The sequence below is a fragment of the Pelodiscus sinensis genome, chromosome 19 (assembly GCF_052426305.1).
Source record: "Pelodiscus sinensis isolate ZL-2025 chromosome 19, ASM5242630v1, whole genome shotgun sequence".
Classification (NCBI taxonomy): domain Eukaryota; kingdom Metazoa; phylum Chordata; order Testudines; family Trionychidae; genus Pelodiscus; species Pelodiscus sinensis.
The window spans coordinates 15,289,137-15,312,181 of NC_143070.1; the positions used below are offsets into that span (position 1 = coordinate 15,289,137).

The following is a 23,045-nucleotide window of genomic DNA, read 5'->3' on the forward strand; positions in this document are numbered from 1 at the left end:
ATAAGTGAGATAACGAAGGTGGCTTTTTAATACAATGTTGTTTTATGTGGTAAATGCGCACGGTGGGGGGGTAGGCGGGACTGTCTGTCTTTAGCCGGCTGGCAATTCCGGGCAGAGAGGCTGGGAAAGGAAACAGGCTGATCCGCTGGCAGGGAACAGGCCCCAGCGCTAGTGAGAGGAGGCTCCAGCAGGCAGAGACTGCGCTGGGCCAGCCTGCGGGGAGGGGGCTCTGGCCTCCTGCTTCCCTGCCCCCTCTCAGCTCCCTCCTTCCCCGTGGGCTGAGGAGGACGTAAGCCCAGAGCCCAGCCTGCCCCAGGGGAGGGGAAGCCAAGTGCAGGGATGTGGGATGAGGCCTCGTCTCTGGGCTTGAGGCAACAGGGCTTCCCCTCCCCTCTGAGTGTGTGTGGAGGTGAGCGACAGGGCCCGGCCGCAGGGTTTGCGCTGGGGCTTGAGCCCGAGCTGTGAGCCTCGGCCGGACTTCATCCTTCCCCGCTCACTGCTGCCCCTCTGGCGAGCAGCGCACAGGAGGAGCTGGCTTCCCGGGGCAGGGGAGACCGAGGCACCTGCCTGGGAGAGGGGACGGGCTCACGCCAAGGGGCTTTCTGTGGTGCCGGGAGGCGGAGGGAGGCCAGGCACAGGCCAGCGGGAGAAGGGGCAGCGTCTGCTGGGACAGAACAGGAGACACCAAGAAAGAGACACCACGTTTCTGCCTGGTCCCATCAGGGGCCTTTCTGTGTGAGAAGCACCCGGGAAAACCTGCTACGCTGGTGAGCTCCTCTGCCCCGCCCCTGGGATGCCACCCACTTGGGTGCCACTTGCAGATGGGCCAAACTGGACATGGCCTGTGAGCTGCAAATTCATTACTCCCCAGTGCTTCCTGGGTTGATAAGTAATGCTCCCCCATCGAGGTAGCTCATCTCCTTTAGGGGAGCCTGCCTCAGACTCATTCTGAGGCTTCCCTGCAGTGTAGATGCTCGTATTTTGGAATGTATCTTCCAGAACAGCTTATCCTGAAATACAGGGCAGTGTAGATGCACCCTGAGTGCCTAGGCCCAAGTTTGGGGCCAGGCAGATGTTTTGGAGGAGTCACTGTCAGTCTGGACTCATCACACTTCATGCAAAGGCTCCATAGAGTCTGAAAAAGGAAAGAGCAGGAAAACACGCCCAGAAAGGCAGCACTGATTGATACAAACTGCAACCCGCCCATTTCCCAGCGGACGAAACTGAAACTAAATTCTCTGGTCTCCCCTGCGAGTAGCATGGCTGCTGCGAATCCAGCAAAGACACTCCAGGATGAAATGACCTGTCCTCTCTGCCTGGAGTATTTCAATGATCCGGTGTTTCTCGACTGTGATCACAGCTACTGCCGAGCCTGCATCACCCAGTGCTGGGGGGGGCTCACTGCAGACGTCTCCTGCCCCCAGTGCAGACGGACCTTTCCCCAGGGGAACCTCAGGCTGAACAGGCAGCTGAGGAGTATTGTGGACGCAGCCAGAGCACTCAGGTTGCTGGCAGGGAAGGAACCAGCCGCAGAGAGACTGTGCGAGAAACACCAGGAGCCTCTCAAGCTCTTCTGCAGGGAGGATGAAATCCCCATCTGTGTGGTGTGCGACAGATCCAAGGGGCACCGAGCTCACACCGTGATTCCTGCCGAGGAAGCTGCGGAAGAATTCCAGGTAGGGAAATGCTGATTGCGATTCCTGCCCTCATGGGACGGAGGGGAGCACTGGGGAGCAGCTCCCGCCCTGGGAATCTAGCCGATAGGATCAGGGGTGGGACTGCAGGAAGCAGGGACAGCCTGGTGATAGGGCACCTGAGTGACCCTCGTGGTATGGGGTAGTCCTGCCTCAGTTTCCCAAAAAAGACCCACAGTGGCATTTTTTTGTGGCCAGTAACAGTCCTGCTCTCCCAGCAGGGACTCTCAGGACTTTGAGGTCTCCTCTGTCTCCAAGGTCCAGGGTCTCCTCTGCCTTCTCCATGGACCTCCTCCCTCTGGCTTTTCCTGTGCCTCTGTTTGACATATCTCTCGCCGGGTTAGATCCCAGGACCCCTCACCCTGCGTTTCATTGTCCCTTCCTGGGGAGGAGAATTGACTACGTCACAGGCAGGGCTGACAACCAATGTTCCTGCTAATATTTTCCATCCATATGTGGAATAAATTTTGTTCTGTGCGCCAATGCATGTGTGTCTGTGCACCACCCGTAGAAACACCCGCTGCCAGCTGTGGGTGACTGGGCGCTCTGCTAATCAGCTGGGCTGCACTGGAATCTCTCCTGGCCTGCTGCCGAAGCACCCGGCCTACAGGGACCCTGCTGAGAGCACCTGCCTTGAAAGCGTCAGCCAGCCTGTGCCCAGCCTCGTCCCCACCTACCTCTCTTGAGCCACAGGGAGCATCCCAGTCATGCAGGTTTCTCTTTGGGATTTATCTCTGCAGAGTCAGTGGGGAAACCTTGTGCCCAGCATGTGTCTGTTAGGGTTGCCAGATGGTTTAACCAAAAATACCAAAATCTCCCCCACCTCCAAAAAAAACACCAGGGAAAAAACATGGCCCCTTAAGAAATGCCTCTGAGGCCAGACAGCTCCCCTGCGGAAACAGATAAGCAGGGGGGCTGAGCCCAGTTGCTGAGTGTGTGTAGGGTTGCCAGGTATCCAATACTGACTCGAAGAGTCTGTGTTTTTGCCTCCTGGAAGGGAATAAAATCAGAAAATACCAGACATTTCAGGTGCACGGTATTTTCTGAATTTTTTTACCGTACAGGAGATGAAAATACCGCACTGTCCAGGTCAATTCTGGACCTCTAGCAACAGGGGTGGACTGGAACGGTGGGTTACCGGGAATTTCCCGGTGGGCCGTTGGCCAAGGGGCCGGCTCGCTGGTGGCTGCTGGAGGAGGGGGATATACCCAACAAGCTGCTCCTGAGAGCAGCTGTCAGAGTTCTGGCTCTGCATGGGCAGCACGGCCCTTTCTCCCTCCCACCCCTCCCCACTCTAGAGGTATAGTGAAGGCGGGTGGGGAAGCAGTTGCCCCCGCCCCCAGGCACAACGCTGGGGGGTGCCGGGTTGGGGTGGGACCATCGAGCACATGCTGCTCTTGGGTCCAGGAGCTGCCGGCCGGCAAAGTGCTGCTGCCGCTGAGCGGCTCTCTCCAAACTGCAGCTGAAGCAGCCAGCTGGGTGGGAGGACGGGAGCAGTGGTTTTTAAGGTACAGTAATTCCTCACTGAACACGTGCCCGCTTAACATGTTTTCGTGATAGCACGATTTTTTTTTTAGAGAACATTTCTCGCACAACACGACCGTCCCCGAAATAACATGATTTTCCCAAAAAGCCAGACGTTTGCCGACAGCTACATGGGGCTTCCCCTGCCTTCTTGCGTCTGGCGAGGAGGAGTTGCCGGGGAACAGCACGGCCAGCTGCGAACCTCCGCCTCTTTGCAAGGAGGCAGGGGAAGCTCTGCGCAGCTGCCGGCAACCAGCCAGCTGGCAACCATTCCTCCTGCAAGGAGGTTTAACAGTAGTTCGAATTAGGAGCTTTAATTCAAACTACCTAGTCCGTGCCACGTGTAGCCGTGGGCAGGTAGTTTGAACTACGGGGCATTTAAAAATGGCGGCTCCCGGGAACATGCAAATCCCAGGCTTCATTTGCAAGTTCAAATGCCTACATTAGCAGTGTAGACATACCAAAACAAATTTGGCCTTTGCCCCCGGGCACAAAACACCCTCGCTGCATGCTACACCTCTGGTACAGACCTGCTTACACAGCCGTGCTCCACCTGGAGGGTCTGGGAGAATGGGGACTTCCCCCCACCCCCATGTTCCTGCTAATGGGAGCCAGAGCTGGTGCGTGGACTTCAGTAAAATTAGTCCCACGTGGCCCAGCTCCAGGCCCGGCATGTGGTCTGGAGCCCCACAAGCAGCTGGGTCCAGGGCTGTGGGGACTTCTGGGGCCCGACCACAGACTCCAGCCTCACAAACTGGAAGGCAGAAGGTGGGGGAGGAGAACGGTGAAATATAGGGGGAAGGAGAGGGAGAGGAAGGGGCTTGTGCTGAGGGGAGGGGGACAGCTCAGGGGAAGAAAGGGGAAGGCACCAAGGGACAGGGTGAAAGAGAGACAAATGCCAGGGGGCCACGTGGTGACAATGAGGAAAAGGGCAGGAGGGGAGGTGTCCGAGGGGGGGGACAGGGTGATGCTGGAGAGGAGAGGAGAGGAGAGGAGAGGAGAGGAGAGGAGAGGGGAAGGGCACTGGGAGTTAGAGGGGAGAGGGGGAGGTGCTGGGCGAAAGCTTGAAAGAAGGGCTGGGAATGAGGAAGGGGGTGATGGAGCAAGTCATATGTGAGGGCACAGGGGCATGAGATGAACAGGGGCAGAGGGTGGTGAAGGGGTGGGCATCATGGAAAAAGAGGGCAAAGGGGGCGGGGGCAATGAGGGAAGGGGAAGGCACCAGAAGGATGCAGGGCTAAGGGAAGGTGCAGGTGCCAGCGGATTCTGGGGGTGAAGCAGAAGGGCAGACACCTGCAGGGGAGGGACCAGCACCAGAGGAGAGAGGCAGGGCAGGTGCGTAGAGGGAGGTGTTAGAAGAGGGGATGAGGAGGGGTAGCTCACATGATCAGAGTGGGGCTACTGGAGGAGTGGGCATAGAGGGGAAAGAAAGGCTGGTGGAGGGGGGCAGGTCTCGGGAGGGCTGAGGGCAGTGCGAAGGGCAGGAGTCAGGACAGCAGAGGAGGGTGAGGGATTGGGGGGCAGCAGGCACCAGGGGAGCTGATGGAGCAAGGAGAAGAGACATGGCAGCAGAGGGAAAAGGTAGAGGTTTATAAGATCTTCATTAATAACGTGGGTGCCACAGTGGACCATCCAAACAAGCCACCTGAACTCAGTACAGGTGCACAACACAAAATTCATTCTGCTCATGGGAGGAAACTCTTAAAGGGAACACTTCCCCCAGCCTCTCTGCCCCCGAGTTAATGTCACACATGTTGGGTTAATGCAATTGCAGGATAGTTGCATGAGGGGGGTTCGGTGGGGGCCAACTAATCCCTATTGGTAGGAGGATGGTGGGAAAAGTCCTTAGGAGGGGTCACATGACACCTTTTACTTCTGGTCATGTGTCCTTCTTGCCCCGAGAGTGTTACCTCCAGAGGCCTCGCTCATGGGGGTCAGTAGCATGGTTAACAGGGGTCGGGGTGTGTGTGGCTAATGGGGGTCAAAGAGTAAATTAAAAAACATTCTTTGATGTGAAAAAGTGGGCCGTTCTCAACCCATTTCCCGGGCCTATTTTGATTGCCAGTCAACCTCTGTCTGGCAACCCTGGTTTCCATGCTGACGTTCATGGCAATGGCAATAACTGGTAGTGAGTAGAATGCACTGGTGTCTATAGCACCGGCCTCCCCGGGCCCCAGGGAGCAATTGGGGCCCCGTGGGGCCAGGCACCCTATGGACAAGCCAGCCAGAGAGAGCTCCTAGCCCCAGCCACAGCCTCATGCACACGACCCGCAGCAGGCGGGTAAAGAAAGAAGCAGGGGTGGGAACGGGAGAGGGGCACTGAGGATTGTTTGCAAACACCTGCAATCGCCAGAGCTAGGTCATCACGGGTGGCTGCCAGGCCAGATTTCCACCCTGCACCTGCCTGGCTGTGTCCCTCCTCTACACCTCACTCCCTACCCCCATGCACCCTGGCTTCTCAGGACATCCCCGATGCTCTCAGTGTCCCTCCTTTCCTCCAGCTCCCTCCCCTGCGATCTCCCCCACCCCTGTGCATGCAGCCTCTGAGTATGTGACCCCAGCTCCCTATGGTAACAAGGTCTGACAATTTCAAACCCTCTGAAAACACTCCCAGTGTCTATTACTGTGACTCTGTCTCTGATCTCATAAACCTGCCGGGCCCTGCAGTCGTGAGTAGTGTGTGGTTGTGCTGGGCCAGCTCCCCTCCCTCTAGTCCTGAAACTAACAAAAACAGAAACAAAACTAAAAACCTAAACATCTTCGCTGGCAGGACATTACAGAAATGAGTTGAACCAAAAATTATCTATTTTTAAATTATTAGCAAATCTCACATTTGATTTTTTGCTTAGTCACATGAAATATTTCTGCGTCTGCAGGAAAGGCTCCAGGCCCATCTGAAGACTCTGAGAATCAAGAGACAAAAGCTGCTGGGACTGAAAGTGAACAGGGAGAAGACCAGCCAGAAATACCTGGTAGGTACTTAGTATTATGACCCTGCCTTTCTAGCGAGCCAGAGGGAGCTGATCCCGAATCAGACCTAAGGAGCAGCCAGGACAATCTAGTGACCAGATTATTGTTTCCCTTGATCAGCCGGGGAATGAGCACCCAGAAATTACAATTCATTGTTTTAGCAGGATCCCTCCTTGGAGTTGGGCCCTAAACCAGCCACTTCCACCCGCTGGCTATGTCTAGACTGATTTTCCGGAAGTGCTTTTAACAGAAAAGTTTTCTGGAAATTCTTTTAACAGAAAAGTTTTCTGGAAATTCTTTTAACAGAAAAGTTTTCTGTTAAAAGCATTTTTGGAAAAGATCACCTAGATTGGCACGGATGCTTTTCCACAAAATCACTTTTTGCGGAAAAGCGTCCGTGGCTAATCTACACGTGCTTTTGCTCAAAAAAGCCCCGATCGCCATTTTCACGATCGGGGCTTTTTTGCGCAAAACAAATCTCAGCTGTCTACACTGGCCCTTTTGCGCAAAAGTTTTGCGCAAAAGGGACTTTTGCCCGAATAGGAGCAGCATAGTATTTCCGCAAAAAGCACTGATAGGAAGTCAGTGCTTCTGCAAAAAGTAGGAAGTCAGTGCTTTTGCGGAAATTCAAGCAGCCAGTGTAGACAGCTGGCAAGTTTTTCCGGAAAAGCGGCTGATTTTCTGGAAAAACTGGCTAGTCTAGACACAGCCTCTGTGAATTTGTGGACTTCTTTAGAAGTGTCAAAGGGAGGTTCTGTGACCCCTTTGAAAATTGATTGTCTGTGTGAACAGCTGAATTCTATCCAGTGCTTTTTAGTCCAAGTCTTTTACTGATATGGTCCATGGCCCCAAAGGCACAAAGACCACAGGTCGGAAACCACTGTCACACCCACTGTAAACTGAAGCCTCTGGGGATAGTCAACTTAGCCTGTGTGACGGCGCGTTGGGGGTCCCCCGTCTCCTGCACCCCGAAATGGCACAAACAGACTGCACCAGCCGGTGGAATAGAGGAAGTTTATTGCCTCTCCAGGATACAGCACAGCACAGATGGAATCTGGTCACAGAGCTGGGCTAGGATGCCTCAGGCCCCCTTGAGATGGGGGAGACTGGGCCCCTAAACTCCAGCCCCTCTCCCTAGGCTGTCTCCTCCATGCTCCCAGCCCACAACTAACTCACTCTCTTCCAGCTCTGCCCCCCAGCCAGGGCAGCATTCCACCTTCCTTTGTTCCTCTCCATGGAGGGTGTCTGGCCATACTGGTTTGCATTGTGACTCATCCTGTTTTGCTGGGTCGTGGTACCCACGGCAGCCAGTGGGGGTTACCCCAGAGCCAGCAGCATAGAAACCAGCCAGGTACCCCCACTACGTCACAGCCTGTAACAGGATAAACTTAAAAAACAACAAATAGGCTGGTAGCACTTTAAAGAGTAACACAACGTGTAGATGGTTTCATGAGCTTTCATGGGCACAGCCCACTTCTTCAGATGAGAAGAGACCTTATTTCTCATGGAACGATGTTTACAGAAGTCAGAATAGAGCGGCCTGTTATTTTGAATTTATTTATAAATATCAGAATTGCTGTGGAATAACTGCTGCTATTCTGTAATAACGCTGCTGTGTAAACGCACCCTTTCTGCCCGGACAGTTTCTCCATTGCTGTCGTTCACTTTGGGTGCCTGCTTTTCTCTCACAGGTTCATTTGTTTTTTTCTTCCCACCTGTCTCTGCGAGCGTGGCTCTGCGTAGACCTGAACAAATGCTAGATCTTTGCTGGCAGGATATTAACAAAATTAGTTGAACAAAAAAAATCTATTTTTAAAATTATTAGCAAATCACAAATTTGATTTTTTTGCTTGGTCAAATGAATTTGGGCGGGGGGAGGGAGCAAAAATCAGAATGTTTTGTTTCAAGTTGACCATTTCCTTAAAAAATAATTTTATAAAACACAAGGATAGTTTCAAAAATAAGTCAGACTTTAAACTCTAGAAAAAATTAAGCAAATATGTTTATTTGTCATGTATTTATTTCTGCATCATGACAACCAGTGACATCACCAGTAATTCATTAAATGTTCCTTTGGTGACAAATCTGCATTTTCCCAGGAAAAAAATGTAATGCGGAAAATGTCACCAAGAGCTAGTGCTGAGTCCTGCTCCCTGCTGCTTTGGCTCGGCGTCACTGAGACCATCAGCCACACACGATCCAAAGCATGTCAGACACGGAAACATCTTTTATGAGATTCTGGGGCCGTATGGGATGACGTGAGAAAATTCTCTCTCTAGTAACTGCAGGAGACTGTTCACTGTCTGGTAACTTAGAATTTGCAGAGATTCCCCCCTGCACACTCAGCGCTCTGAGAAGGACCCCAGGCTCCATCCATGTTCCCCTAGTGATGGTGATGTTCTTCCTTTGGTTCTTCTTCCAGAAACGGACACAAGCCGAGCGGCAGAAGATTGTGACCCAGTTTCAGCAGCTGCGGCAGTTCCTGGAGGAACAAGAGCGACTCCTGCTGGCCCAGCTGCAGAAGCTGGACGAGATGATAGTGGAGGCAGGGACTGACACTGCCACCAAACTCTTGGAGCAGATTTCCCGGCTCAGCGAGCGGATCCGGGAGCTGGAGGGGAAGTGTCAGAAGCCGGCGAGTGAATTCCTGCAGGTGAGACTGAGGGGGAAATTTTCCAGCTCCCACCACAGAGACAGGACAGCCCCTAACACAGGGGTTCTAAAACTTGTGATACCGCAACCCCCCTCTCAGCTGTTTGCGATCCCCCGGAGGGTCAAGATCCACAGTTTGAGAAACGCTGTCCTAACAGGTGGGCACAGGAGTCAGAGGTCACCGGGCAGCTCCGTGTGCGCCGCCCTGGCATGGGAATTGTTGTTTTGTGCAGACCCACAGGCACAGAGAGACTAGAGATGGCAAAGCCCCATTCGTTCAGGGATCCATGGCCCTGGGTCCAGGCAAAGTCTAGTTCCCCTCGCTCGCCAAATCCCTCCCTTGGAATTCACAGTGTGTGTCAGGTGGGACTGAAACTCTCTCTCTCTCTCTCTCTCTGTCTCACAGGAGATCAGAGGCACCTTGACCAGGTAGGTGGCTCTCACCCCCTCACAGCGCTGGGGAAACACTGGGCAGTGAAGTTGTCGCTGCCTCTCCCCAGGGCTCCACAGCAGAACGTGTGGGAAGGTCACATTTGGGATTCAAATCTCTGACCCATTTAACCCTGAGGCCCTCGCCCCTTTAGAGACGACTCTGCAGTTACCCAGGGGAAGGCGCAGACTGGCCTGTGGCATATTCTACCCATGTCACCGCCCTGGGGACTGGCTGCCCCAGGACTGAGGGGTGGGACGTGGGCCTGTCCCTGCTGGGCGCTGGGCACCATTCAGCACAGGGCAGCAGGGATCCAGGGTCTTTCCTGCCCGAGGGCTGTTTGGAGACCTGTGTGTGTTGTGCTTAAAAGAAGCACCCGGGATCTTTTTCAGGGGGATAAGGCAACAGGCCTCATTTACTGAACATACATAGATCAATCAACACTTTATCATATGCATATGATACATCACACTCACGCACTCACACACACAGACACAACCGCACTCCATCTTGTTGTTACCAATAGTTGCTCCCCCTAACTGCACTGGCCAGGTGAGTTAGATGGGGGAGGGGTGGAGCCAGGCTTCTGCCTATCCGGATCAATGCTCCCATGTTGACAAGACGAAAATCCGGGGTCCCCCTGCAGAATGCCTCCTATTTATCCCCCTCGTGGATCCAGTTAGTCATCACCTCACCTTTATAATGCTTCTAGGAAAGTTCTTCCAAGGGCAGGCACTTGCTGCTGGACTCCCAAGTCGTCTGTATGTCCAGTCTTCTTAATGAGCTCACTGCACAGGTATTGGCTTGGGTCTGGATCCCAGACTTTCTCCACCTTTGCAGCTGCTGCTGGAGGTGCTCCCCTTTCATTCTCCATTCACACCTCATTCATTTCAACAGGGCAATCAAGGAAAGGGGAGAGTTCAAAAGACATTTTTTCTTTACCTCATACAAAGTTTCTTAATACAAGGATTCTTTAAATTGGCTTCCGCACCTAATGACTGGAAGGTAGCTAACGTGACACCAATATTTAAAAAGGGCTCTAGAGGCGATCCTGGCAATTACAGACTGGTAAATCTAAGTTCAGTACTGGGCAAATTAGTCAAAATAATAGTAAAGAAACAAAATTGTTAGGCATGTAGAAGAACATAATTTGTTGGACAAAAGTCAACATGGTTTCTGTAAATGGAAATCCTGTCTTACTAATCTTCTAGGGAATGTCTACACTAGCCCCCTAGTTTGAGCTAGGGTGGCTAATGTAGACATTCGAACTTGCAAATGAAGCCCGGGATTTAAATATCCCGGACTTTATTTGTATGTTCCCGGGCGGGCGCCATTTTTAAATGCCCTTAGTTCGAACTGACTGCCCATGGCTATATGCGGCAGTCAGAAGTGAATCTGAACTAAATCCTTAGTTCGTATTAACTGTTACTCCTCCTGCAATGAGGTGTAACAGTTAATCCGAACTAAGGACTTAGTTTGGATTAACTTCTGACTGCCACATGTAGCCACGGGCAGTCAGTTCGAACTAAGGGCATTTAAAAATGGCGCCCGCCCGGGAACATACAAATGAAGCCCGGGATATTTAAATCTCGGGCTCCATTTGCAAGTTCGAATGCCTACATTAGCCACCCTAGTTCAAAGTAGGGGGTTAGTGTAGATATACCCATAGAGTTCGTAGAAGGGGTTAACAAACATGCAGACAGGGGGATCCAGTAGATATAGCATACTTTGATTTTCAGAAAACTTTTGACAAGGTTTCTCACCAAAGGCTCTTGTGTAAATTACATGGCCATGGGATAAGAGGGAAGGTCCTTTCTTGGACTGAGAACTGGTTAAAAGACAGGAAACAAAGGGTAGGAATAAATGGTAAATTTTCAGATTGGAGAGGGGTAACTAGTGGTGTCTCCCAAGGGTCAGTCCTGGGACCAATCCTTTTCAACTTATTCATAAATGATCTGGAGAAAGGGGTAAGCAGTGAGGTGGTAAAGTTTGCGGATGATACCAAACTGTTTAGGATAGTCAAGACAGAAGCAGACTGTGAGGGACTCCAAGAAGACCTCACCAAACTGAATGATTGGGCAACAAAATGGCAAATGAAATTTAATGTGGATAAGTGTAAAGTAATGCACATTGGGAAAAATAACCCCAACTATACGTACAGTATAAAGGGGGCTAATTTGGCTACGACAAATCAGGGAAGAGCTCTTGGAGTTATCGTGGATAGTTCCCTGAAAACTTCCACACAGTGTGCAGCAGCAGTCAAAAAGGCAAATAGGATTCTAGTAATTATTAAGAAAGGATAGAAAATAAGACACGGAATATCTTACTGCCCCTGTATAAAACTATGTATGCCCACATCTTGAATACTGTGTACAGATGTGGTCTCCTCACCTCAAAAAAGATATTTTGGCCTTGGAAAGGGTTCAGAAAAGGGCAAGTAAAATGATTAGGGGTTTGGAATGGGTTCCATATGAAGAGAGGTTAAAATGACTGGGACTTTTTAGTTTAGAAAAGAGGAGACTAAGGGGAGATATGATAGAGGTCTATAAAATCATGAGTGGAGAGGGTGAATAAAGAAAAGTTATTTATTAGTTCCATAATAGAAGAACTAGAGGACACCAAATGAAGTTAATGGGTTGCAGGTTTAAAACGAATAGAAGAAAGTTCTTCTTCACACAGCATGTAGTCAACCTGTGGAACTCCTTGCTGCAGGAGGCTGTGAAGGCTAGGACTATAACAGAGTTTAAAGAGAAGCTAGATAATTTCATGGAGGTTAGGTCCATAAAAGGCTATTAGCCGGGGGTAGAAATGGTGTCCTTGTTCTCTGTTTGTCAGAGGCTGGAGAGAGATGGCAGGAGACAAATCGCTTGATCATTGTCTTCGGTCCATCCTCTCTGAGGCAACTGGTGCTGGCCACTGTTAGCAGACAGGATATTGGGCTAGATGGACCTTTGGTCTGACCCAGTACGGCCGTTCTTACGTTCTTTTTCTTTTTGTTTTCTTTGTTTCTCCCCCAGGGAGGGGAGGGAGTCAGTGAAATTTTCATGGATTGAAAAGAGGTCCATATGCTTGAAAAGGCTGAGAATCACTGCATTGCCACCATGGGATGTTGCTTCTCCCCAGGTGTGAGAAGGGGCAGGCCCAGCAGCCGGATGAGATGGCTCCTCAACTGGAAGAGCGAGTCCATGGTTTCTCCCAGAAAGTGACTGCGCTGTCGGAGACGCTAAGGGAGTTCAAAGGTACCTTGGGGGGATGGAGGAGGGGAAAGTGGGACCCTGGAAGGAGAATGGCGCTGGTCAATTGGTTCATAATTAGATGATGCTTCCATATAACTGCGGGGTGCATGACACTGGCTTGGGTTCCAAGACACTCAGGCTGATTAATTCAAACCCTTGTTTGTTCAGAAGCAGTTTTTGCAATTTCAGTGAGTGTGAGAGTGAGAAACGCCAGAGAGAGAGAAACACGCCCAGTTCCCTTCTCCTGGGGCATAGGCGAGTCATGGTGCATTTCTCCTGTGATAGCAGGATGACCCCTGACAGTATCTGACCTGTTAGAACCATCCAGATTATACCCGGATGAGTTCTGTTCCAATCCCCTTTGTGTTGGGGACAGTCAGTACCTTGTGTGATTTGTGCACAGCTCACACAGGAACTTTGAATTGCTGGAGGGTTTTTGCTGCTCAAGCAATTTTCAAGTTACTCTCTTTTCTGATGTGCATGGGGCACTTCTCTGCAGGGGGTTCTGGACGTCGCTCCCTGGCCTGGGCAGGTCACTCTGGGTATCTCTGCAAACACCTTGTGTGAGCAACACATCTGGGTCCTGCAAAGCAACTCAGGAACACGGCACTTTAAGAGCAAGGTCACTGTAGAAAACTTTTCCCTTCTGGCAAGCACACAGCTCACCAGGCCCAAGCGGAGCCAATCAGCATCAATGCTGGGGGGCAATAATTCTAGGTGGGGGCCACTACAAGATTTTGGAAAGTGGCCAAGGCCCACACTTTGCTATGGTGGGGGTGCAGGGTTTAGGGTGGGTGTTGCATACAGAAGGCCACACAGGGTAAGGGACTGGGCTGCAGGAGATGGTGTGGGGTCTGAGAGGGAGTTTGGGGTGGTGACCAGGGTCGCAGATTAGGGTGTAGGGTCAGGGAGGGGGTCTGGATGCCGGTGAGGATTCTGGCCTGGGGGAGAAGTGTAGGAGGGGGGTACAGGTTCGGGGAGGGAGCTGTGACCTGGGAGAAGGGGAAAAGGGGGGCGCAGACTGCAGAGGGTGTGGGTGGTGACCTGGGGCAGGGGAATGGGAGGAGGTGTGGATGTAGGAGAGGATTCTGGCCTGGGGGAGGGGTGCAGGAGGGGCTACAGGGTCTGGGAGGGAGTTATCACCTGGGACAGAGGGTACAGAGTGGGGGTGCAGGAGAGGCTGGGGTGCCAAAGGCAGCTCTGCAGCACCCCCAAGGCAGGCTGAGCTCCCTGCCTGCTGCAGCCCCAGATCACTTTAAACTGCAGGCTGCTCCCTCCATGTGGCTCTAAGGCTGTGGTCACCAACCAGTAGATCGTGAGCTACCGGTAAATCTCAGGGGCTCTAAGAGTAGCTCTTGAGCCCTCTCTGAACTGTGCGCCTGCGCAGTACATTTACATTAGATTTCCTCATTTGAGGAGCAGCTACTCACCAAGCAACAACACAGGTGAGTAGCTGTGAGGAATGGTGGGAATGTCCCCTAGCGCTGCCCCCTGGGGGCTGCGGGACCAACCAGGCAGCACCTCAGGTGTCCTCGATTCAGCCGCTGCTGAAATTGACCAGCGGCTGACTCTAGGAAGGCTGAGGCAGAGCTGCTCTGCCCGGGGCTTCCTAGAATCAGCAGCTGGTCAATTTCAGCAGCGGCTGACTTGGGGAGGCCTGGGGTGCTGCTGGGTTGGTCCTGCAGTGCTGCTCCTCGGCGCTAAGGGACCAACCCGGCAGCCTCCCAGCTGCTCTTCCCCAGGGATCCTGATTCAGCCGCTGCTGAAACTAACCAGTGGCTGACTCAGGGAGGCCCGGGGCAGAGCAGCTCTGCCTCGGGCTTCCTGGAGTCAGCTGCTGATCAGTATCAGCAGCGTCTGACTTGGGGACACCTGAGGCAGAGCAGCTGGGGTGCTGCCGGGTTGGTTCCGCAGCGCCGAGGAGCGGCGCTGCGGGACCAACCCAGCAGCACCCCAGCTGCTCTGCCCCAGGCTTCCCCAAGAGCAGCTGGGGTGCTGCCCAGTTGGTCTCGCTGCGCCAAGGGTCGGCGCTACCCGACCAACCCGGCAGCACTCCAGCTGCTCTGCCCCAGACGTCTCCGATTCAGCCGCTGCTGGTCAGTTTCAGCAGCGGCTGAATCAGGGACGCCTGGGGCAGAGCCAGACTATCGGAAGGGGGGGCTATGAAGGGTCTGGGGTGGCACGCTCCCCCACCCCAGATCCCTCATAGCCCCCCCTTCTGATAGTCCGGCATATCTGATAATCTGGCACCCCCTGGGTCCCAAAGGTGCCGGATTATCGGAAGTTTACTGTAATATGATCCACAGTAACAAAATTGGCCTTTTCCCCTGGGTGCAAAACACCCTCGCTACGTCTCTGGTATGGACCCGCTTACACAGGCATGCTCTGCATGGTGGGTCGGGGGGGTGACTTCCCCCAACCCCTGTGTTCCTGCTAATGGAATGCGTGGACTTCAGTAAAATTAACATTGTGCCGCCCAGCTCCAGGCCTGGAATATGGTCTGGAGCCCCGCAAGCAGCTGGGGTCAAGGCTGCAGGAACTTCTGGGGCCCAATCGCAGACTCCAGCCCCGCAAACTGGAAGGAAGAAGGTAGGTGGGATAGGGGAAGGGGGAAAATAGGAGGAAGGACTGGGAGAGGAAGGGGCTTGTGCTGAGGGGAGGAGGGCAGGTCAGGGGAAGGCACCAAGGGATGGGTTGGAGGAGAGACAAATGCCAATCATAGAATAATAGAATACTAGGACTGGAAGGGACTGCGAGAGGTCATCGAGTCCAGTCCCCTACCCTCATGGCAGGACCAAATACTGTCTAGACCATCCCTGATAGACATTTATCTAACCTACTCTTAAATAGCTCCAGAGATGGGGATTCCACAACCTCCCAAGCAGAGGAGAATGAGGGGTTGGGGGGCAGCAAACACCAGGGGAGCTGATGCAGCAAGGGGAAGAGACATGGTAGCAGAGGGAAAAGGGAGAGGTTCATAAGATATTTATTAATAACGTGGGTGCCACAGTGGCACATCCAAACAAGCCACCTTAACTCAGTACAGGTGCACAACACAAAATTCATTCTGCTCATGGGAGGAAACTCTTAAAGGGAACATTTCCCCCAGCCTCTCTGCCCCCGAGTTAATGTCACACACGTTGGGCTAATGCAATTGCAGGATAGTTGCATGAGGGGGGGTTCGGTGGGGGCCAACTAATCCCTATTGGTAGGAGGATGGTGGGAAAAGTTCTTAGGAGGGGGTCCCATGACACCTTTTACTTCTGGTCATGTGTCCATCTTGCCCCAAGCATGTTACCTCCAGAGGCCTGCTTAATGGGGGTCAGTAGCATGGTTAACAGGGGTCAGGGGCGTAGTTAATGGGTCATGGGTGTATGTGGCTAATGGGGGCCAAAGAGTAAATTAAAAAACATTCTTTGATGTGAAAAAGTGGGCCGTTCTCAACCCATTTCCTGGGCCTATTTTGATTGCCAGTCCGCCCCTACCCCAGGGCGGTGCAGCCCCCACAGATGCAGGTGGGGATGGTAGGAGCTGCAGGGGCAGTTCTTGGGGACCAAAAGGGGCCATTTGAAATCTGGCCTCTCAGTTACAAGCTGTTTGCTGGAGCTGGGCCCAGCCCCTCCCTGAGCTCTGGTCCTGCCTCTTGTGCTGCCTCCCAGAAGTTGCAGGCCCAAGGCCTGTCTCTGAGAAGGTGGGGGAGGGGAGGGATGGAGAAGGCAGTGGGGAGGGACAGGGAGACGTGGGCTGTGTAACACTGGGCCTCTGGCTCTCTGGTCCCTGGCCCAGGCACACGGGACCATTGTAACCGGGATGTGACTCTGCCTAAGCCAAGCCCGACTCCGGCCCCTGCAGCCATTGAGCAGCGGGTCACAAGTGGCCTCCCGACCCTGCTCTGCCGGCACAGGGTGAATATGGACCATGGAGCCCACCACCCTGCCTCAGTTTCCCCAGGGATAAAGTGGTTTTCTCCTCATTCCGATTGCTGCCTCTGGAGGCCAGCACCCCATCGTGCTGCTCCGTGTAGACACACTAAGCAAACAGCCCTGCAGCGCCCAGCGAGAGCCAGGAGTTCACACACAACCCCTCACCTCCCATTAGCATCAAGGGTAGGGTTGCCAGGTGTCCGGTGTTCTATCAGACAGCCTGATTGTTGTGTCCTCTATCCAGTAAAAAAAAATTAAAAAATACTGGACATGTGCAGTGTCCGGTATTTTCTGGTTTTCTGGCATCCAGAAGCCTGGAGGGGGCGGAGGAGTGGCTGGGAGGGGGCGCGACCTGCGCTGGGAGTGATGCCTTGGGGAGGAGGGGAAGCCCTGTGTGTGCTCCTGAGCGCTGGACAAGCGCATTGTGGAGCCGCAGCCGGACTCGCTTCACCAGGACTGTGCATGGGACAGGCAGCACCTCCGGATCTGCACATGCCCGGGTTAGTCCTGCTCCCCTCTGGCCGATACGCTCCCTCTGCGAAGTCCTGCTTCCTGCCGGCTGGTTCTCCTTCTCCCGATCTCCCCTGGCCAGCCCCACTCCTACTGGCCACCCCCCCTCCACCCTGATCTCCCCCAGCCAGCCCCGCTGTCCCCGACCCTTCCCGTCCCCTCCAGCTCTGCTTCCTTCCAGGTGCCCATCCCCCAATCTCCCCCGGCCAACCCCGCTGCCCCTGAACCCCCTCCGCCAGCTCTGCTTCCCGCCGGCTGCCCCCCCCCCCCCGATCTCTCCCAGCCAGCCCCGCTGCACCTGAAGCCCCCCTCCCACCAGCTTTGCTTCCCCCCCCTCCTCCCAGCCAGCCCTGCTCCCCTCCCGGATGGTCCCTTCCCCCCTCCCCCATCAAGTGTGTCCAGTATTTTTTTTAGACTACCTGGTAACCCTAATCAAGGGACTAAAGTGCCGAAAGCGGCTTTGATGCCAAAGTCTCTGCAGGACCTGGGCCTAGGCACCGACAAAAGGCCGGATGTGAACAAGGCCTGAGTGTGTCTGTGACGTGATAACCCGGCTCTGGGCTCCCCGTGCAAACCTGAATCTCCCCTCTCCTCCCCCAGACACTCTGCCGGATGCACTGGAGGGACCCCTCAGCCTGTATAGACCAGGTGAGCTGCCTCAGGCCTCGTGCCCCCCTCAGAGCCAGGCCTGCTGTCAGGCGCAGTGCGGTGCCAAAGGACAGGCACCGGGCAGGCTGTTTAGCACCTCTGGCCAGGCCCCAGCCATGGGAACAGAGCCACAAACTGCCCCTCCCCCAGCTTTCACTGGCACAGGGGCCTCCTCCCGCCCCCAAACGCCTCCTCCTGAGCCAGCCCAGAGCCCCAGCCCAGAGTCCAACCCCCCAGCCCAGAGCCCTTTATCTCCAGGAATCCCCAAGGGTATGTCTACACTACAAAGTTAATTCGAACTAACAGCCGCTACACATACAAACCGCTAGTTCGAACTTAATTTGAACTAGCGGAGCGCTTAATTCGAACTAGGTAAACCTCATTCTATGACGACTAACGCCTAGTTTGAATTAAGTAGTTAGAATTAAGGGCTGTGTAGCTACTTAATTCGAACTAGTGGGAGGCTAGCCCTCCCCAGCTTGCCCTGGTGGCCACTCTGGGCACCACCAGGGAAACTATTCTGCCCCCCTCCCAGCCCTGGAGCCCTTAAAGGGGCACAGGCTGGCTACGGTGCCCGTGCCACGTGCAAGCTTGCCAGCACCCAGCCAGCAGACCCTGCACCTGGCACGGCACGAGCTAGCCACCCGCTGCCACCCAGCCCTCCCCCTCTTCCCGGGACCAGGCTGGCGGCTCATGGGAGCCTGCCCAGGTCCGCAAGAGGCGGGCGCCCGCCCGGTTTAGTGAAGACCTCATCCACAACCTCCGCACTAGGCACAGGAAAGTGGCCGTCTAGGGCAGGAGAGCTGCCAGCCTGGCCACCCAGGAGCAGGTTTGCATGAAAATCAGGGTGGTCCAGTGAGACCCCCAACCCTGAGCCCTGAACTTAGAATGGCCGTACTGGGTCAGACCAAAGGTCCATCTAGCCCAGTAGCCTGTCTGCCGACAGCGGCCAACACTAGGTACCCTGGAGGGAATGGACCAAAGACAATGACCAACCCATTTGTCTCGTGCCATCCCTCTCCAGCCTTCCACAAACAGAGGCCAGGGTCACCATTTCTACCCCCTGGCTAATACCACTCCATGGACCCAACCTCCATGACTTGATCTCACTTTCCTTTAAACTCTGTTCTAGTTCTAGCCTTCACAGCCTCCTGCAGCAAGGAGTTCCACAGGTTGACTCTTTGCTTTGGGAAGAAGAACTTTCTGTTACTAGTTTGAAGCCTGCTACCCATTCCTTCCCCTTGTTCTCTGGGGAAGGGAGTGGGGAGGTCCAAGAGGGGAGTTTCTCTTCCCCCCAGTGACTGACGGGCTGTGCCCAGCATGGACTCTGGGGCACGTGGGGACATTGCTCTTTCTCCTGCTCCCAGCAGAGGACCCAAGAGTCCATGGGAGGGTCCCTGCTCTGCCGGGGGAAGGGATGGATCAGACCCCAGAGGACCAGGGCCCGGGGCACAGACAGGGGCAGCCCTGGGCCCATGGCAGGCAGCTGGGGAGCTGCTGAGAGCAGAGTTCTGGTCCTGTTCCCCTTTTCCTCTCCCCCCGTGTGAGCTCAGTTTCTCTCTCCCTCCGCCCAGCCCCCACTGGGACCCCCCTCAGCTCCCTGGGGCCCCTCTTCCTTCTGTCACCCCTGAGTCAGCCTCCTGCCATGGCTGGGACAGAGACACCCCTGTTCCCTCCGCACGGCACCTGGGCACCCCCAGTGCAGGACTCGCCTTGTTCAGCCTCTTCCCGCCCAGCCCAGCTGGGGCCAGTCCCTGCCCCTCCCTGCTGGCTCTGCGGGGTCTGGGCGCTGGGCCGGAGGCTGAGCACCCTGGTGGGGGGCAGGTCGGAGCTCAGCCCAGAGCTCCAGTGCGGCGGGAAAGGAGCCGAGCCCAGACGTGCCGTGCGGGGGAGACGTGTCCCAGGGGGAATCACAAACCCTGCCCAGAGGCAGCTGGGACCCAGGGACATTTCAATGGGGAGGGGCCCAGCCATGGGCAGGGCCTGGATCCAGCCAGCCCTGACCAGGCAGTTTCCATCCCGTCCCTCTGGGGTCCCCGGCCCTCTGGGGTCCCCGGCCCAGAGTTGCTCATCCAGGGAGAGGGGGCAGATTCCCAGTGTCAGGGCCCCTCTGATCCCTTCTCTCTGCCACGGCCCCTCCCTGCCAGGGAGTGAGCTGCCCCTTGGGCTGGGCAGAGACCTCAGGGCTGCTCCCCACTCAGAGCCGGGCGCCCCTGGAGGCAGGAGAGTCCCTGAGTCACTGCCCAGCTGGGGCAGATTCTGTCCCTGACGCCATCGACCCCCCCCAGGGCTGAGCTCTGCCCCTCACACTCTGATTCTCCCCCAGCCAACGTGACTCTGGATTCAGACACGGCGCATCCCCAGCTCGTCCTGTCGGAGGATGGGAAACGTGTGAGACTGGGAAACACACGGCAGCCACGGCCCGACATCCGGGAGAGATTTGACAGTGTGTCCTGTGTACTCGGCCGTGAGGGCTTCACCTCGGGGAGACATTACTGGGAGGTGGAGGTGGGGGTTGGGCAATACTGGGCTTTGGGGGTGGCCAGACAGTCTGTGAGCAGAAAGGGAGGGATCAGCCTGAGCCCCAAAGAGGGGATCTGGGCTGTGGGGTGGTGGTGGGATCAGTTCCGGGCTCTCACTGACCCTGCAACCCCCCTGCCACTGAGCCCCCCCCGCAGAATCCGGGTTTGTCTGGACTGTGACTGGGGGCTGGTAACATTTATTGATGCGGCTGCCAAAGCCCCGATCTTCACTTTCCCGCCAGGCTCCCTCCCTGGGGAGAGAATCCAACCCTGGATCTGGGTGGGGTGGGGCACAAACACCGAGCTCCGACTGTCTTCCTGACAGCAGCCCCTCTGGCCTCACACACCCCAGTCTGTGTGACCCTGGAGGACTCCCCTGTACCCAGCCCCTGGCTCCTCATTTCTATGGTTCCTGAAACCTCCTCCCCTTCTCTCCCTGCAGCTCCACTTAAGGGAGGTGGAAGGACAGAGGAGCAGACAGGCCCTGAAGGGCAGAGCTGGAGGCTGGATAGAGACAGAACTAGCAACCTTGCTGGGGACAGGCAGAGTTCAGATCAGGTCACACAAATCATCCACCCCAATGGCTCTGCCCCTCACTAGTCCCCTCTCCCCTCCCCCACCTTTGGGCTCTGGGGACAGCTGGGCTCAGGAAGGCAGCCAACCCCGGCTCCTGAAGCTGCTGCCTGCTGGGAACGTTGCTCTCCCCTGCAGAGCTGGAGACAAGGAGCGAGCTCCAAGCAGGGGCTGGGCTATTGCAACGCTGAACGGCGCTGCCTGGAATTGTAGCTGCCCAGAAAATCCCTGGCACGACGCTGTGAGCCCCCAGCCTGAGTGACGGGGGATGGAAGTGTCTGGGACAAGCCAGCAGGCCCGGCAGGGAGCTGCCTGAGCTAGTCTATGGGGGGCGCTCACCAGGGAATATCAGAGAAGCCAGACTGGGTCAGACCAAAGACCCGTCCAGCCCCGTGTCCTGTCGGCCCACAGTGGCCAGTGCCAGGTGCCCCAGAGGCAGTGAACAGAACAGGGACCATCCAGTGACCCCTCCCCGTCACCCATTCCCAGCCCCCCACACACAGAGGCAGGGACTCCTCCCTGCCCAGCCCCTGTGTAACTTTTGTGTCGGGAACTGAGAGTGAATCATTCGCTTTAATAAAATGTTTCCATCTGCTCCTGTCTGGTTGCTCTCTGGTGTGTTCCCCCCTCTAGGAAATGGATTGTTGCCACAAAGGGGGATTTCTTGCGCAAGAAATCGCTATGGCTAAACTGGCCATCAGAGCTTTCTTGCGCAAGAGGGCGTCCACATCTCTTGTGCAAAAGCACATGCCAGTGTGGACGCGCTCTTGTGGAAGACTTTTTGGGCAAGAACTCTTCCGCAAAACAGTTCTTGCGCAAGAAGCTGCCAGTGTAGACATAGCCTGAGGGATACAGGAGTCGGAGTAAGAAGTCCTACAGCTTGGCAATATTTTGAAACCATTTTGAAATAACTACATGCTGTGTAGAGGTGGACTAACTTATTTCAAAATAAAGTTGCAGTGTAGACACAGGGGCTGTGTCTACACTGGGCCACTTATTCCGGAAAATCAGCCGCTTTTCCGGAATAAGCTGCGAGCTGTCTACACTGGCCCCTTGAATTTCCGGAAAAGCAACGACTCTCTACTGTACAAAATCAGCCGCTATTCCGGAAAAACTATTCTGCTCCCGCTCGGGCATAAGTCCTTATTCCAGAACACTGTTCCGGAAAAGGGCCAGTGTAGACAGCCCAGTAGTCTTTTCCGGAAAAAAGCCCCGATCGCGAAAATGGCGATCGGGGCTCTTTTCCGGAAAAGTGCGTCTACATTGGCCACGGACGCTTTTCCAGGCAGTGCATAGCCAGCACGGCTCTCCCATTGACCTGGGGGAAGGGCGCGGGTGAGTCACTCTGCTAGGGGCTGTGGGCGGGAAGGAGAGGCAGAGGACAGGTGGGGTGGAGTAAAGCAGTCCCTTGCCTCCTCCTTCTGACTGCTCCATCCCAGCACTGGGCCATGGGAACGAGGACCCCGGTGAGCCAAAGGATTCGGAGCAGCGGGGTGTCCTCCAGCCCTGAGCTGAGTCCAGCCTCTCAGGTCCAGCTCAACCACTCCCATGGCTCGCCCAGGTACCAAACCCAGGTCAATGGAACCCTCCCCCCCCCCACAAGTTCTCACATTCCTCTGTCCGCAGGCCCCAAAACCTGCCTCTCTGCAGCTGCTCCCCTGGCAAAGGCTGCAGGTCTGGTTTCTGCCTCTGGGCCAGGGCTGCAGAGGGAGGGGCCACAGCCAGGGCCAGCTCTAGGTTTTTTGCCACCCCAAGCAAAATATTTTTGGCCACCCCCTTCCCCTGCCCTTGGCCCGCTGCTGCAGGAGAGGCCCTGAGGAGGAAAGTGCCCCTTGCACCTGGCGGCTCTTTGACTCCCATCCCCCTCCGGCCAAACCCAGCCTAGTCCTGTCCCCCCTCCACACACCCCGACCCCCCCCCACTGAACCCAGTTTCCACCTTCTCTCCCCTCCCAGCCAAACCCGATCCTACACCTCCCCCAACTGACTCTGTCTCTTTCTCCGCCGAAGCCCCGTGTCCCCTCCCCGCAGCAGGTGCGGGAACGTGGGAGCGCCCCGTGGCGCGTATCATTCTTCCCAGGGGCCGGGTGAGGCAGCAAGAGCACCCGCCCCCCTGCAGGCCCCAGCTCCGCCCCGTCCCTTGCCCTGGGGCCACAGGCAGGCCTGCGGGGCGGTGAGGTTGGCCAGGATCCGCCCCTGGACATGGGCCGCTCCAAGCAGGTGCTCGATTTGCTGGTGCCTAGAGCCGGTGCGACCACAGAAAGTGAAGCCCTCCGTTTTTGCGACCATTGCGGTTTCTGTCATGCATACGTGAAATTCGTCGCTACTGCTCAGGACTTGCTACCTGGGTCAGAGGTTGCAAAA

General features: G+C 55.2%; 1 protein-coding gene across 1 annotated transcript; it reads left to right on the forward strand.

Annotated features, from left to right (window-relative positions):
* The first annotated feature begins 1,105 nt into the window (after positions 1-1,105).
* On the forward strand, positions 1,106-21,188 carry LOC142824436 (zinc finger protein RFP-like). The gene is made up of 7 exons (XM_089770617.1): positions 1,106-1,676; positions 6,095-6,190; positions 8,611-8,841; positions 9,247-9,269; positions 12,394-12,509; positions 17,540-17,587; positions 19,914-21,188. Exons 1-7 carry the CDS (start codon positions 1,260-1,262, stop codon positions 20,429-20,431), a joined length of 1,449 nt encoding a protein of 482 aa, XP_089626743.1. The 5' UTR covers positions 1,106-1,259; the 3' UTR covers positions 20,432-21,188.
* The last annotated feature ends 1,857 nt before the right edge of the window (positions 21,189-23,045 follow it).

Excerpts from the sequence above, each read along its gene's own strand:
- LOC142824436 (XM_089770617.1), top strand. The coding sequence starts at position 1,260 with ATGGCTGCTGCGAATCCAGCAAAGACACTCCAGGATGAAATGACCTGT. Across the intron at positions 1,677-6,094 it reads AAGCTGCGGAAGAATTCCAG|GAAAGGCTCCAGGCCCATCT; the intron begins GTAGGGAAATGC and ends CTGCGTCTGCAG. Across the intron at positions 17,588-19,913 it reads CCTCAGCCTGTATAGACCAG|CCAACGTGACTCTGGATTCA; the intron begins GTGAGCTGCCTC and ends ATTCTCCCCCAG.